Below are 17351 nucleotides of genomic sequence, written 5' to 3'. Positions count from 1 at the left end.
TGCAAAAAACTAATTATTTTGGTGTTTAAGTGACATAAAGTACTACCAGGTATATGGCTACTATGATGGTCAATCTGTTTCATAAAAAAACACGAAATATTACGTTTTGTTAAGTGCTTTAACCTAAAAGTGCCCATAAATTTTTTATTTATCGTGATTTTTTGTGTGTGTTTTTAAGACTCAACAATTCATCAATAAAGCTTAAGTGGAGTGTGTTTTTGGTGCTATGCCTCATCTTTGTTGGTGGAAAGGATAGTTATACTAGGCAGCTTAAAGTATCCGGAAGAGCAAGAAAAGTGGGTACGAGTTATAAATCAAGACAATTCTATTGAAAATATCTTTAATAAATTTAAAAATAATATTCTCCCAGGATGGTATTAAAGAAAACTGGACAATTATGTTTATTTTATTCATATTGTGGAATCTCCACTCCAAGTGTTGTTGGTTCAGCTTCGATAGATTCAAACACATAAGATAAACACGTAAGTAGGTATTATGATCTAGGGAAAAATAAAGAATATGTGTATTAAAGATCATAAAAAGATTATTATTTTGAATTCAAAATTAAAAAAGATTTTTGTAAAGACAAGAATGATAAAGTTTAAAAGAAGAATGTGTTTTTGTTTGATAATATAATGTATGTAAAGCATAACATATATTTGTTCAGTAATTTTTACTGATAGTGTCGATTATTTATAATACCAAATTAATATCAAATATTTAAGTGATGGCTGAATACAATATGAATAAAATAACAATAAAATTGGTATATTTGCAATACAAAATTAAGTTTTAAGAATAAAGGTGTTACTAAAAATACTAAGAAGTTCATATTTCTTTGTTTTAATTGGTCGAATTTTATTTACATTTTATTTAAGAATTATACCGTATCATCGAAAAAAAATCGGCGTCTAGTTGGCTTGGAAATGAACATCGATGACATTCCCTAAATAATTGTACACATAAAAAAATTAAATAGAATTTTACAATCTTGGAAAATTTGATATTCTTGAACCTTGTTTCTAAATATTCTAATTTTTTTGATTTTCTTGGGATTTAGGTTCGGGAAAAACGCTGATTAAGTTTTCATTTGGTTTTTCATTATTTTTATTTGGTTTAAAAAAAAAACGTTTCGGCTAACATTATAGCCTTCATCAGTGTTGTGTCATATGAAAAAAATAGTGTCGAATATAATCCAAAAAATTACATATGTCTTCATTATCCTTCTTACCTTAATTTTGGATATCAAGATAAATGTGAAATTATAAAATTAATTATAGAATTCGTATTATTATTGATTAACACTCAAAAAAAAATTCAACTGCAAATAATTCGAAAATAAACTGCAATTTGGCAACATCGACGATGTGCGCTTGCGTCGTATCGATGATCAAATGCAGCAAATATGGGCTTCAAGGTCAGCCACCGGATCCACACCTTTACCATTTGTAAATATAATTTTTCGAACATTGATACTTGCAAAATATACATATAAATTTTGTGAATGCAAATAATAATACATCACTATTAGTAGATATTGAATGTTTTTTGTTAAATTAGATCGATTTTCAAACCCCAAAATTTAAAATATATTTACATTTTACCCAATATCTTATGTAGTACATTATTTGTATATTGTAAAACATCTGCTGCATTTGTATGGTTCATAGTTTATTTGCCAAAGTATTTATTACTATAAATAGGTATATATGTTGTAGTTATTAACTGTATATTATGTATATTTCATGTGAACTATATAATTTTTAAAATACAAACCAAAAATCTGAGGAATAATTATGTTTTCCATGTATTCTACAACATATTTATTAATCCGTAGTATCTAACTAGCGTGACGTCATAAATCTCGCCCCAAGGCTGTTCTATTAGAGACGGCATTGCTCCCACTTCCATATCTCTGGTGACAGTTCTTCCTCTTCTTGCAAAAATCAACACGAAATCGCATAATTGTCAAAAGTAAAATGTCATCAGCTTTTGACATTTCTAAATATCAGACCAATGCCGTCTCTAATAGAACAGCCTCTGAGTGAGATTTATGACGTCACGCTAATTAGATACGGATTAATAAATATGTTGCAGAATACATAGAAAACATAATTATTCCTCGTATTTTTGGTTTGTATTTTAAAAATGATATAGTTTACATGAAATGTTAATAAATATAATATATACCTATTTATAGTAATAAATACTTTGGCAAATAAACTATGAACCATACAAATGCAGCAAATGTTTTACAATATACAAATAATGAATAGTTGGTGCATAAGATAATGGGTAAAATGTAAAATATATTTTAAATTTTGGGGTTTGAAAATCGATCTAATTTAACAAAAAACATTCAATATATACTATAGTGGTGTATTATTATTTGTATTCACAAAATTTATATGTACATATATTTTGCAAGTATCAATGTTCGAAAAATTATATTTGCAAATAATACAATATCATAGAAAAAAATGCGTCAGCGATGGCTATGAAATAAAGATCGCTGTCATTTTATAATGTAAAATTATTCTATAAAATTTTTGATTTTCTTGGTATTTAGGTTCGGGAAAAACGCTGATTAAGTTTTCATTTGGTTTTCATTATTTTTTGGTTTAAAAAAACGTTTCGGCTAACATTATAGCCTTCATCAGTGTTGTGTCATATAAAAAAATAGTGTCGAATATAATCCAAAAAATTGCATATAAAATATTCACACCACAAACCACATAATGTTTACTGCAATTAATAAACTAATATAAACTTGTCAAAAAGATGACCACATATTTTTAAAATTATTATTCTTAACACTAAAACTATCTACATTGACTATGATGTACGATTTCAGCCATAGTCAAATATAAGGAATAATTATGTTAGCGTGACGTCATAAATCTCGCTCCGAGGCTGTTCTACTAGAGACGGCATTGCGTCAGCATGGCCGCAAGTTGCTAACCTAATAAAATTAACACTAGAAAAGCCCGCGGAAACTGTCAAATTCAAAGTTATTCGTTTCACAGACTATAGTTTTGATTTCAGGACAGTTCTTGTATTTTTAAAAAATTTTTGAACAAAAAGGCTGAAAAATATATTTTTTATTTATTTATTAATATCTCTGAAACTATCCAAATATATCTACTCATATCTTAGGACTATGTAAAGTGACCTGAAAGGAAGCCAAAAATGCAATAATAACAGATCCACTCACACTTTTTTGAGCCATCCTGTAGAAGTTAAAGGTTAGCACTTAAACAAAATTTCCAAGTTTTTTATTCTAGGAGCTACAGATGCCCGACGCACTATTGCCAGACCCTGTATATGTTTAAATTAAAAAAAAAAACATTATTTCACCAGAGCCATTATTTGAAAGTAGCAAAACAGCGAATAAGGTTGACAAATCAGTAAAATATTGAGTCTGAGTGGTTTGTGATATTATTTGTTGTCTATAAATAGATCAACAATCAATAAATCCTATGTGGGAGAGTGTGCTTCCTGAGATTTTTCTCAAACGCAGACGAAAAATTTAACAGTTTATCTGGAAATTTGGGAGATAAAAAGGATGAAACATGTTAAAATATTTGTGTTAAAGTATTGCGGCTTTGGTTTTATATTGTTGTAAAACCCCAAACAATTTTATTTATTCCTATACAACTTAAATAAAGACAGGAGTTATAGCTATAGTACAGGCTATAGTGTGGTCCATTGGTACTGGTACAATACATGTTATGATTGTCGCAGTTATCATTTCAGTTTAAAGTAATCGTTTTATCTGTCTGTTTTTGAAGTCAGCTGTTTGGAGTTGCTGGATAGACTCTAGTTTAAACAGTACAAAAATCTTATATAATTACCTCAAATATGTCACAAAAATTTTGTTTTTATAGAAAACTTTATAATTTATATTTCCTATTATTAAATTACATGTAAGTAGTTCAATTTGTAAAATACAAAAATGATGTATACATTGGCATTACTTACCCTTAAGGGCTGATCTGCCAACGATGCCTGCCGAACTGCTGCCTGTTACTACATTAGAACTGCCCCCATGACTAACGCTTCTTAGGTGGCCCCTCGTTTGACTTGGTAACCTCACAATTCCACCTGATGCCAAAGTAACATCTGGAAAAGTGTAAGTGGTACCCCCAATGCTGGCATTAGGGGCCACGTTTTGGGGTTGATTTGGTGTGTCTTGCACCCCATGATTCGTTCTATCTGATCCAGTTGTAAAATGCGACATTTTGCAGTACCTAGAATAGTGAAAACTTGATCATTTCTGGTTTAAAGCACTTTTTAGAAAAGGGTCAATTCAAAATGAAATCTTTGCTTTGTATTTTGGTTAAATACTATAACCGTATGTACATTTTTAAAAGGACATCCTTAAAAAAAAGTTTAAAATAAACATACAGCCTCCCAATAAGAGAAAATGAATCCTTGATTAAATTCCCTTCTAATATCCAAATTGAGAAATAAACTTTACTTAAAAGTTTCGCTCACCTTGTATTTCATAACTTTTCTTTTTTTATCACTTATTTGTTAACTGTCCAAGTGTACGGAAATTAAAATTAATAACTATTAGAAAATATATATCGCACTATTTTTGTCACAAGTCACAAACACAAAACACTTCCTCTTCGTGCACAAAACCAAACTGTTTTTTTTATATATTTTGACGTCGTCAAGAACTTCAACGCGCCGTCGCACCACATATTGGAAATTTAGTGATTTTAGTTTTACCTGCCAAAAAATTGGCAAAACTTAGAGTAACTATTCGGGTGTTTTCGTCACCGCGCCATTTACAAATTCTCGCGTGATGTTGTCAATATATTGTATGAATAGATAATAGATTTAAAAAAATGATAATAAATACAAACCAAACAGTACGTCTATCCGTTCTGTAGCTAAGGGACATCTGTAAAGAGGAAAACGATATTCTCTCGATGTTTTTCGTAAAAAATTAGACGATGCGTCCCCTCAATAAAAATTTGACAAATTTGCGATTTGCGGTGATATACTCGTCAAGTCCACGTATAAAATATATTGCACACGGAACCCATACACAAAAAGGCCCGGTCTCAAGGCTTTTCACCCAAAAGTTCATAGTTTTGTGAGAAAGGCAAAAACCCTCCTTTATTTTTGAAAAAAAAAAATATATGTCTCAAGATTTCTATCATCCTTATTTATTTACAGTATATGACCGAGAGCATAGCCTCTGACATGATTCATTTTTTATAAAAATATAAAAACTGCCGTAAAAATACAAAATAATTCTTAATTTGGCAAACTAAATTTGAAATTGGCGCGTTAACGAAGATATCCGAAGACAGATTCGGTTTCAAGGTCAAATCGTTCACCTAAACCATTCTAAATCTTGAAGTCGAGAATATTAATAAAATAGTATTTATTATAGAAATAAATAATATTATTATGCGCACAACTTACTTATACTTCAAACAAAAATAATTCATAATTTTAAAATGGGTATATGCATTCAGAACAGATATTTTTTGTTTGTGGTTTTTAGTTTTTAGTGATATTTTTACCGTTACGTTGCCAATTCGTCGGCACGTCAGAAGAACATTTTCTGACGTATTCATCGCGATAAACCGTTTCGTCGAGATTTGTTATCTATAATTTCTAATAAACTTAGTAAAAAGCTAGAAAGAATCTTATCATGGATGAAGAATACGATGCAATAGTTCTGGGCACCGGTCTAAAGGAATGTATCCTTAGCGGGATGCTCTCCGTTTCCGGCAAAAAGGTTTTACACGTCGACCGTAACAAATACTATGGTGGAGAATCGGCCTCGATCTGCCCATTAGAAGAGCTGTTTACGAAATTCGGAGCACCCGCTCCCGACGAGAGCTACGGCAGAGGCAGAGATTGGAATGTCGATTTAATACCCAAGTTTCTAATGGCCAACGGTTCCCTCGTTAAATTATTAATACACACGGGAGTCACCCGATATTTGGAGTTCAAAAGTGTTGAGGGCAGTTACGTGTATAAAGGTGGTAAAATCGCAAAGGTAAATAGAAATATCCCATCAAAATCATAGAATGCAAAAAAATATCAAATCTCGCACCGCAATTCTATTTGCTTTCAGTACAAAAAGTTTTTAGATCTTGTGTCAAACCAACTTAGTTTATTTTATTTAGTTTCTGTTGAAGCATCTATTTAATAATTTTCAAGGTTCCAGTAGATCAGAAGGAAGCCCTCGCCTCAGATTTGATGGGAATGTTTGAGAAGAGACGTTTTCGCAACTTCCTCATCTACGTTCAAGATTTTCTCGACGAGGATCCAAAAACGTGGAAAGATTTCGATCCTAGAACTCAAAACATGACTGCTCTGTACGAAAAATTCGGGCTGGACAAGAACACTCAAGATTTTACAGGACATGCTCTTGCTCTGTTTAGGGACGATGAGTATCTAAACAACCCAGCAATCGAGACCATTAAGAGAATCAAGCTCTATTCCGATTCACTGGCTAGATATGGTAAATCGCCATATTTATATCCGATGTACGGTTTGGGAGAATTGCCTCAAGGTATAGTTATTGAAAAACTTAATTTTTGAAATGTATTTAATATATTTTTTCAAGGATTTGCGCGTTTGTCTGCAATTTATGGTGGAACATACATGTTGGACAAACAAATTGATGAAATCGTTCTTGGAGAAGGTGGTAAGGTCGTTGGAGTGCGCTCAGGCAGTGAAATCGCCAGATGTAAACAGGTATTAATAATAAATTTTAAGCTTCTACATGCAGTATGTTCTCGGATTCTCTTTACAATAGGGAAAACTTTTTTATTATTGATATTTTGAGAACAATGCATTCTTCATAAAAATTTCTGCCTGTTCTAAAATGGTTAATCCCGTTTATCCTTTTCCAAATTTCCATACCGTTTTAGAGAAAATTAAAAAAAAAACATGAAAATATAGTTGAATTTGTTCAAATTCCTAAAAATCAAAACTCGTTCCCAGGGTTGGAAAAAATTATGATTTTTTTAAAAACATAAAAAAAATCAGATTTTTTTTATTTAAATCTTTAAATCTTAATTTAATTTTTAATAACTTATAAAGAAAGCAATTTTCTCAAAATGTCAATAATAAAAACGTTTTTCCTGTTGTAAAAACAATCCGAGGACATACTGTATAACTTTTTACCTATTAGTTAAAAGCAAAGACCGTGTTACCTAAAATTTATCAATTATAGTATTGTGTTTACTAAAGTTGGAAAGAAAAAACATCAAATCTTTCTGCAAAAGTGTATTTTTGGTTTAATTCCATTTGTAAACAGTCAAAGCTACTTGTTGAAATAGTATCGTTTGTTAATAATTATTAAATATCTTTAAACAATTTTGTAAAATTATATTATTTTGCGAAATTATGCGAAAATATATGTTTAAGTCGCTTATTAAAGATGCTGTAATATATCCATATTATTTCTTGTAAATTTACTCTAGTAAACGTCCGTTTTTTTTGGTTTGCACACAATGTTTTATTTACTTGATAGGTTTTGGTTCAACAGGTAAAACGTTATGAGGTTTTAATCAAAATATATACATGGTGTTTCTATGGTATATATCTCACAGGGTGATTTTTCATATATACAGAGTTGTTCACCACATACAACACGGAGTATTGTAGCTAAACGATTAGATTTTTGCAAATTGTAAGTTTTGGGTTCGTTGAAGGACTATTAGAGTTACAATTTAAAAATGTTTTTACGAGATACACAGTGTCCCAAATAAATAAAAAATATCAAAGTTGTATTTTTTTAAATGGAAAACCCTGTATATTATTGCATTTTTAGTTTCTACGATTAAAATAAAGGTAAATTTGATTAAGGTTTATTACACTTAAACCTTACCGTTTTCGAAATATTTTCAATTTTGCGAAATTGCTGTATAAATTTTAAGGCTTCATTTCTCCGAGGATATCAAAGTTTTTAATACTAAATATTTACTGAAGTTTATTTATTGATCAGTTATTGTGTTGCAATAATAAAAATTATACTACCTTATACAGAGTGTCTAAAAATTTATTTTAAATAATTACCTACTAGCTTTAAACGGCCATAACTAATTTACTTTAAATAGAACACCCTGTATATTTTATGAGAATCAGATGCACAATTTAATTGTCTATCAAATTGTATTATACCACTTCTTACCTATTCCTTCAAGTTTTCGTAGAAAATGCATTTTCTTATAATTTAGACCTCATTTATCAATATACCCATGGAATATTGACATTTTAGATTGTTTTTAAAACAGCAAATGTACAAAATTTACAGTCTAGTAATATTATCGTTTTTAGTAAAACGATAATATTACTAGCCCATTTGTATGCAAAAAGAAAACTATTTAAATCTTTATAAAAGAGTATACCATTAATTAAATATACCACCAGTATTTCCGCCCAAATACTAATTAACTACATACTTAATTGTGTTCGTTAATAAATTATTCTAAATAAATGTGGATTTGAATCAGAAATCAATATAATAATAAGTTATGAAAATGAACGTCTCTGTTGTTATAAATAAGCATTTGTCAAAAAATTAAATATCATTTTTAAGGTGTTACTTTTTACCACACTGTCTAATACACATACATAATTCAGTTTTTTTGTATTTGGAGCAATTATTATTAATCAACGCAAACAGTCAATTAATGTAGTTTGAATACTGGAATCATATTAATTGGTCCTCTTTAACAAATATTTAAACAGTATTTTTTTATTTTTTAATGAAATAAAAGAACTATATCGACAATATCAGTATTTGTACTCTTTAAAAATTTGGTACATCTTTAAAAATAATCTAAAATGTCAGTATTCCATGGGTATATTGATAAATGAGTTCTAAATTACAAGAAAATGCATTTTCTACGGAAACTTGAAGAGATAGGTAAAAAATGGTATAATACAATTTGATAGACAATTAAATTGTGCATCTGATTCTCATAAAATATACAGGGTGTTCCATTTAAATTAAACAAGTTATTGCCATTTAAAGCTAGTCGTTATTTAAAATAAATTTTTAGACACTCTGTATAAGGTAGTCAAGTTTTTATTATTGCAACACAATAACTGATCAATAAATAAATTTCAGTAAATATTTAGTATTAAAAACTTTGATACCCTCGGAGAAATGAAGCCTTAAAATTTATACTGCAATTTCACAAAATTGAAAATATTTCAAAAACGGTAAGCTTTGGTTTGGTTTGGTTTGGTGTGATAAACCTTAATCAAATTTACCTTTATTTTAATCGTAGAAACTAAAAATGTAATAATATATAGGTGTTCCATTTAAAAAAATACAACTTTGATATTTTTTATTTATTTGGGACGCTCTGTATCTTGTAAAAATATTTTTAAATTGTAGCTCTAATAGTCCTTCAACGAACCCAAAACTTACAATTTGTAAAAATCTAGTCGTTTAGCTACAATACTCCGTGTCGTATGTGGTGAACAACCCTGTATAATATATGACATTTATGAATTAGCTCTATTATCTATGCTTATAAAAGTGTCCTGCATTGCCGACGCAGGACATTTTCATAAGAAAACGTTGTTTAAAAAATACGTGTCGGTCAAATCGCCCGAATCGTGCGCTTTTGTCGCACAAGTAGGACGCAGCGTGATTAACGTACTGTATCCAAAATCCCTAAATTTACGGATTAATCCGTAGTTCTGGCAACACTGTCTCCGGCTGAGCAGAACCTGTAGAATTACGGTACAGTATTCTTTATCAGTGCGCAGCGGTGCAAAGCTCAACTAAATCTCGGACAGGCCGACGGTAACGCCAACTACATCTCGGACATGTTTTGTGCCACAAGCTCGTCCTATAAGGTTGCGCATCTTCTTATTTCTTCAATCGACGGTATTAATAGTGATCAAACGTTAGCGAAATTTCATAAAAATATCTGCAGTGCCTGTAAAGATATTATACAGTATGTCCCAGGATTGTTTTTACAAGAGGAAAAATGTTGTATTATTAACAAAAGTTAATAATACATTTTTCCTTTTGTAAAGAAAGTCTTTTCTCAAAAATGAGAAAAAAGCATTCTTCATAAATGTTTTTGCTTATTCTGGAATTGTTATGTTCTTTTAAACTTTTCCAAATTTCCATACCCTTTTATAGAAAAAAAATATATAAAAATTGTTTTTTTCATTTAGTTCAGTGCTACGGAAAAGGTGATTATAAATTTTATGCTTTTTTAACATTTTAATACAGCAACATAACGTTTTATGAAAAAAATATTTTTTTTCTTAAAATGTTGACACCCTGTATCTCGAAAACGAACATTTTCGACCACATATATGAACTTTTTACCTTAAAAATACTTGAAAAATCGCCCCGTGAAATATGGGACACATACACAGAAACATCCTGTATATTCAGTGTAATTTTTATTCGTTAGGTTTATTGTGATCCTACTTACGTACCGGACCGTGTAAGAAAGAAGGGCAAGGTAGTTAGATGCATTTGCTTACTAGACCATCCCATTCCGAACACTAAAGATGCTCTGTCTACACAAATCATCATTCCACAAAAACAGGTAATATTTAAAATTCTGTTTTGTGTTTAAAATAGTACACCTATCATACAATCGAAAAAAAAATGGAGTCAAAGACAGCTCCGTTGAGGAATGACGATAATAATTTTGGCGAGATCAAGCCTTAGATCTCATTACTTGGTCCGTACTCTTCTTTATTTTTAACAGCGCTTATTTCTAGTTGGCCTTAAGAAGCTTTTTAATTTATTTTTATATTGAGTAAAATAACTATGAAATTCAGCACAGAATTAGCAGCGCCTCAGAGCATTCTGGAAATTAAAAGACAGGGTTTTCTACAATCATAATTGTGCCGTAGTGCATTGTACCGAGCACTAATAATCCCCACCATGTTATATTTAGAGGTGTTTAGTTCGTGAACGAACTAGTTCCAATGAACTACTCCGACCCCGGAATGAAAGGAACTAGTTCCTGGTTTCTCAAAGAACTAGTTCCTCGGGACCTATTCCGGGATCGAGACTGTGACCGATATATAATAATACGCGACGGCGACGGATCGGCCAGCGCGCGTAGTAGTGATGGGTTGTTATTTAACTATCTGTTATTTTATAACAATTATTTAGAAATAACATAACGCAACCGTTACTACTTTTAAAAAATAACAGATATAAAATAACGATACGCAGAGATCGACCGTTCGTGAAACGAAGTCTCTGCACCGCCACGAAATGCGATGCAGCTCGAAGCAATTCCAAAAAACAACTAGTATGGATTATGGATGGAAAACATGTTATTTCGACAACCATCGATACAGGCGGCGAGATACAACGAACAACGGAGTGGGGAATGCGCTACGGGGCGGCGGACGTAGCTACATCGGTCGATGGTCGTGTGGGGCTTGCAACAGCTTAAAAATAATAGGATATAAAAGAAGCAGCTTTTTTGAAACAGTTGCGGGCTTAACGCCTGGCGGTCGAGATAACAGGAGTGGGAAAGGAACGCTGCTGCATCGGTCGATTGTCAATGGAGGTTCGAAACAGGTTGGAGAATAACGCATCAGTTGTTTTAGCCCGTCTTGTGAGATGCACCCTGTACTACGCAATTCAGGCGGATCGAGGGGCAGGGCGTAGGTAGATCGGAATGTATATGGCGGTGTATAGACGAATGGCGGAATTTTGGCTTTTTTTATATCGCAATTTGTAAACAGCGCTTGTTTGTAAAGAACCGCCGTTTTTAGAGAGTTATTTTAGATAACAATCGATATTTAGAAATGTTTTGACACCCTGGAAATACTACCACCGAGCACGTCATTGTTGCAACTTGCAACTGCGTTAATACGCCTGGCGGTGACCGCCCTCATACTCTTTCAGATATTTAGCAATAAAATAAAGAAACCTATTATTTTTAAGCTGTTTTTTTTATAAATAACTATAACAGTTTCAACTGTTATCTAAAAATAACAGTTTTGCCCATCACTAGCGCGTAGCCCGATGGTAGGCAAGAGTGGGGAGTGCCAGCCGTACGGTATCGGATTCGGACCTAGAGGAACTAAATAAAAGACTAGTTTACGTACGTACGGATGGGGCCAGCGCGATCGATGCTAGGCAGGAGTGGGGAGTGCCAGCCGTATGTTATCGGATCCGGACCTAAAGGAACTAATATTAGTATAGTTTAAAATTTTAGGTTGGTTAAACGTTCTATCCTCCCTTTAATCTTCCTATGTGTTAATTTTTGACCTCGCCAGTTATCAATTTTTGAATCGCCAAAATTATTATCGATTGTCATTCCCAAGCTGCCTTTAACGCCATTTTTTTTGATCATACAGTATATACAATAATTGTTTTTCGTAGGTGGGTCGTCATTCCGACATATACGTTTCGCTGGTGAGTTACACTCATCAGGTTGCGGCTAAAGGCTGGTTCATAGCGATGGTGTCCACAACCGTGGAAACGGATAATCCGGAATCGGAAATAAAGGCCGGGCTAGACTTGCTCGGTCCGGTCCGTCAGAAATTCGTGTCCGTATCGGATTATTACGAGCCCACCGATGACGGCTTGCAGTCGCAGATATTTATTTCCCAGTCGTACGACGCCACCACTCATTTCGAGACAACATGTTTGGACGTGTTGGATATCTTTAAGCGGGGCACGGGGGAGGAATTTGATTTTTCGAAAATTAAACACGAACTAGGAGATGAAGAACAATAAAAAAAAGTATTCGAGTTAATTTAAATTTTTATGCAATTTCTTTTTTTTTTATCTTTATTTTTTTTTGGTCATCCGTCAAATTTTATGCTCAAATTTATAGTTTTTTTTTGAAAAAGGAATTCAGAATTCATTATTTTCTTAAGGCCCCCATACACCACACGATTAATTTCGCCGGCTTTAACTGTACGTTTAAAACGCGGATAGAAAGTAGGGATGGGCTTTTTCCTGCTATATCGATAACTGTCGATAGTTATTGATATATCGAATATACAAGATTTTTTATCGATTATCGATATATCGAACTAATCAATACCAATGACGGATTACAGTCGTAAATCTTTATATCGCAGTCTTACGATGTTACCATTCATTTCGGGACGACATGTTTGGACGTGTTGGATATCTTTAAGCGGGGCACGGGGGAGGAATTTGATTTTTCGAAAATTAAACACGAACTAGGAGATGAAGAACAATAAAAAAAGTATTCGGGTTAATTTAAATTTTTATGCAATTTTTTTTTATCTTATCTTTATTTTTTTTTGGTTATCCCTCAAATTTTATGCTCAAATTTATAGTTTTTTTTGAAAAAGGAATTCAGAATGCATTATTTTCTTAAGGCCCCCATACACCACACGATTAATTTCGCCGGCTTTAACTGTACGTTTAAAACGCGGATAGAAAGTAGGGATGGGCTTTTTCCTGCTATATCGATAACTGTCGATAGTTATTGATATATCGAATATACAAGATTTTTTATCGATTATCGATATATCGAACTAATCAATACCAATGACGGATTACAGTCGTAAATCTTTATATCGCAGTCTCACGATGTTACCATTCATTTCGGGACGACATGTTTGGACGTGTCGGATATCTTTAAGCGGGGCACGGTGGAGAAGTTCGATTTTTCGAAAATTAAACACGAACTAGGAGATGAAGAACAATAAAAAAAGTATTCGAGTTAATTTAAATTTTTATGCAATTTCTTTTTTTTTATCTTTATTTTTTTTTGGTCATCCGTCAAATTTTATGCTCAAATTTATAGTTTTTTTTTGAAAAAGGAGTTCAGAATTCATTATTTTCTTAAGGCCCCCATACACCACACGATTAATTTGGCCGGCTTTAACTGTACGTTACGTTTAAAACGCGGATAGAAAGTAGGGATGGGCTTTTTCCTGCTATATCGATAACTGTCGATAGTTTTTGATATATCGAATATACAAGATTTTTTATCGATTATCGATATATCGAACTAATCAATACCAATGACGGATTACAGTCGTAAATCTTTATATCGCAGTCTTACGATGTTACCATTCATTTCGGGACGACATGTTTGGACGTGTCGGATATCTTTAAGCGGGGCACGGTGGAGAAGTTCGATTTTTCGAAAATTAAACATGAACTAGGAGACGAAAAACAATAAAAAAAGTATACAGGTTAATTTAAATTTTTATGCAATTTCTTTTTTTTTATCTTATCTTTATTTTTTTAGTCATCCGTCAAATTTTATGCTCAAATTTATAGTTTTTTTTGAAAAAGGAATTCAGAATTCATTATTTTCTTAAGGCCCCCATACACTACACGATTAATTTGGCCGGCTTTAACTGTACGTTTAATCAAATCATCCGTCATCCGTCAAATTTTATGTTCAAATTTATCGTTTGTTCTTGAAAAAGGAATTCAGAATGACTTCTGGTCCCTTCTTAAGGTCCCCATATACCACACGGTTATTTTGCTCGGTTTTAACTGTACGGTTAAATCGCGGGTAGCAAGTAGGGATGGGCTTTTTTCTGATATATCGATAGTTATTGATGTATCGAATAACAATAGGATACTTCAAAATTATCGATATATGGAATTGATTGATACCAGTGACGGATTACAGTCGTAAATCTTAATCTCGCAGTCTTACGATGCTACCAGTCATTTCGAGACAACATGTTTGGACGTTTTGGATATCTTTAAGCGGGGCACGGAGGAGGAGTCGATTTTCGGGTTCGGGTAGAAAGCAGGGATGGGATTTTTTCCGATATACTGAGAACTATCGATAATTATCGGTATATCAAATTATAACAGATATACTAAAATATATCAATAGGTCAATTGCGACATTATTGATAGGTAAAGTTCATAATCGTTCATCCCTAATAGAAAGCACGGGCAAGCAACCTCCACACATTTGCCGTCCTCCTTTCACGTAGTTGAGCAACTCTGAACTGTTCAAGAACGCGATACTCTCACTCCATTCAATTGAGTCATAAAGTTCCAGAACTGTTCCCCGCCATATGGCGGCACGAGGCTATCGCGCACAGCTCCTTTCAGAACCGTTCTCGAGTAGCCCTAGAGCGTAAAGCCCGGAACTCGAAGTTCGCGAATGGAGGACAGCAATTGTCTCATTTTGGTCAAATGAAATCATTTTATCCGCGCCGTGGTTAAGAACAATGTATCCAAGAAAAAATTGCTAGCAATGGCGGCGGTAATTACGATAAAAAAGAAAATCCAGAAAAGGAATAGAAAAAAAATGGCGCTCGGAAAAATATATTCTATTACGCTCAATAGTCGAATTCGGGCAATCCCCGAGAAAAATACGCAAATCTAGTTTTGAGCAAGGAATATTTCCCAAACCCGAAAAATTAATTTTATTCGATTATTTTTTTTTTGCTTAGTGTGATTTGATTGGATTGACTTTTTGGTTGGATTGGTTTAGTTATTTGGCGAGTTGGTTACCGTGGTTATTTGGAGGGTGTTAATTCATTGGTTAGTTGGTTTTTCGGGTTTGGGAAATATTCCTTGCTCAAAACTAGATTTTCGACTATTGAGCATATCCATACAATATCGGGTAGGAAGGAACGGGCCAAACCGTATGGTTAAAATATCTGGCGATGACAGATAGTCAACGAACACTCATATACACTGACATTTTTATACAAACAGTCCTACCCTTTCGGTTAAAACCGTACTAAATAACCGAAGCGTATGGGGGCCTTTAGTTTCGAGATAATTTAGTTATAATGGTAGTTTCAGTGTTGATGAAAAAAATACAGTAATCCTTTCGATGTTTTTAGTAACTGGGATTTACCCAGAATATAAAAAATCCAAAGTTGTATAAAAATATAAGGCTTATAGAATTTTAAAGGAATTAATTTTAGTTTAAGATTATTTGAGATTTTTTAAAAACAATTATCGGCTAAATAGTTATAGTAGAGGCCTGTATGGTTTATTATGAAGTTGATCTGTACTATCTGTCATACATAAAAAAAACATTATTTATATGTATAATTGTGATTTTAAGTGTTATTATATTATTAAGCACCTACTATTGTAATCCTAAATAGCTGTTATTGATTATGGAGACCATCTAACATTTTGGAATGGTGATTTTATATAGTTTTTGATATTTTTTACATAGGAGAGGTGGTCTTGAATTTTTGTTGGTAATTGGTTGCGTTCCACTAAATAATTGTAAGAAGCTGAATAGCTGAATTTAATGCTGTTTTAAATCATAGGAAACAAATATGTTTTCTGTGCAAACCCTTTTTCTATTGTTTACCTAGAAGCTTTAAGCACTTCTGTATGCGGGACATTGCCAATAGCATTTTCTATTCGTTTGTAAAATTAAAAAGCATATATTTACTGTGAGAATCAAATAAATCTTTTAAAATTATTAAAATTTGTTTTATTTGGTATGTTCAATTAAAATTATTTGTTTTCGATATATCGATAAATTTAATTATCGATATATCGGTACATCGATATATCGAAATTGATTTTTGTTGGTGTATTTTTATTTAATTTTTAAAAATAACTGAACATAGTTGAATATTTTAAAATTATATAAATTGCTGTATATTTTCAGTAATCTTTTAGTTTACTTAAAATTTTATAATAGGTACTACGATTAGAGATGGTTTTTTTTCTGTTATATCGATATGATGAGTAATAATAGGTGACTTCCGATAACTATTTATCGGAAATTTGATAGTTATCGATATACCATCCTGGTCACTTCATCTGTATTTTAATGCATGCGATAGAGTGTTGCCGGTTTTTACGTGTTAACGATTTTAAATACATTCATGTATACTACTGATATTAAGATAACATATATAAGCTAAATATATTCTAGTAGTTGAAGCCTGGGGCATCCGCCAAGAACGGTAAACTAATAGGATTGCTCATCCTCATAAGACGTACGTTCGCCTCTTCCCGCGCTTCAGCTGACAGTTGTGACGTCATTGTAGTCCTTGTCAAAGCCTTGTCATGATAGTGTGTATTATTAGTTGCCTATGGTAAACTTATAAAAATAACAGCTGAGAAATTTTGAGTTAATTATTTTGTCAATTTTAAATGTGAAAAAGGTGTCTTTAAAGTTTTTAGAGCTATAGAGTGTATAAATACGTTCATTTTGTGTTGCGGATTGTGACAAAGTGCTTACTAAGTGCCTACGATATTGTTTTTAATTATTTTAAAGCAAAATATGGAAGTACTCTAAAAAGAATGCTTGCAAAAGGTGATGCTGGGAACTGCTGTTCTTAAAAATGCATTATCCGAGTATTTAATACGATTTATACAGTTAATTTTCTATACTGCATACATATAAGGTGTTTAAATAAATAAACTA

At 32.2% G+C, this 17351-nt stretch overlaps 2 protein-coding genes across 3 annotated transcripts in view; one reads left to right on the top strand and one right to left on the bottom strand.

The window, feature by feature from the left end:
• LOC115886122 (probable phospholipid-transporting ATPase VD) overlaps nucleotides 1-4665 on the bottom strand; it is a 94172-nt gene extending 89507 nt beyond the window's left edge. For both annotated transcript variants that reach the window (XM_030905184.1, XM_030905185.1), the window contains exons 1-2: nucleotides 4498-4665; nucleotides 3982-4250 (exon numbers count right to left, since the gene is read on the bottom strand). In XM_030905184.1, the coding sequence (XP_030761044.1) occupies nucleotides 3982-4240 (259 nt within the window). In that variant the 5' untranslated portion in view covers nucleotides 4241-4250; nucleotides 4498-4665. The remainder of the gene's footprint in view (nucleotides 1-3981; nucleotides 4251-4497) is intronic.
• Nucleotides 4666-5566: 901 nt separating this feature from the next.
• On the top strand, nucleotides 5567-16391 carry LOC115886072 (rab GDP dissociation inhibitor alpha). The gene is made up of 5 exons (XM_030905106.1): nucleotides 5567-6025; nucleotides 6190-6544; nucleotides 6599-6729; nucleotides 10425-10562; nucleotides 12368-16391. Exons 1-5 carry the CDS (start codon nucleotides 5675-5677, stop codon nucleotides 12722-12724), a joined length of 1332 nt encoding a protein of 443 aa, XP_030760966.1. The 5' UTR covers nucleotides 5567-5674; the 3' UTR covers nucleotides 12725-16391.
• Nucleotides 16392-17351: the final 960 nt, after the last annotated feature.

The sequence above is a fragment of the Sitophilus oryzae genome, unplaced genomic scaffold (assembly GCF_002938485.1).
Source record: "Sitophilus oryzae breed Bouriz unplaced genomic scaffold, Soryzae_2.0 scaffold_467_pilon_pilon, whole genome shotgun sequence".
Lineage (NCBI taxonomy): Eukaryota > Metazoa > Arthropoda > Insecta > Coleoptera > Curculionidae > Sitophilus > Sitophilus oryzae.
Note: the sequence above shows the minus strand (reverse complement) of the source record. Positions and strands in the feature narration are given on the sequence as shown.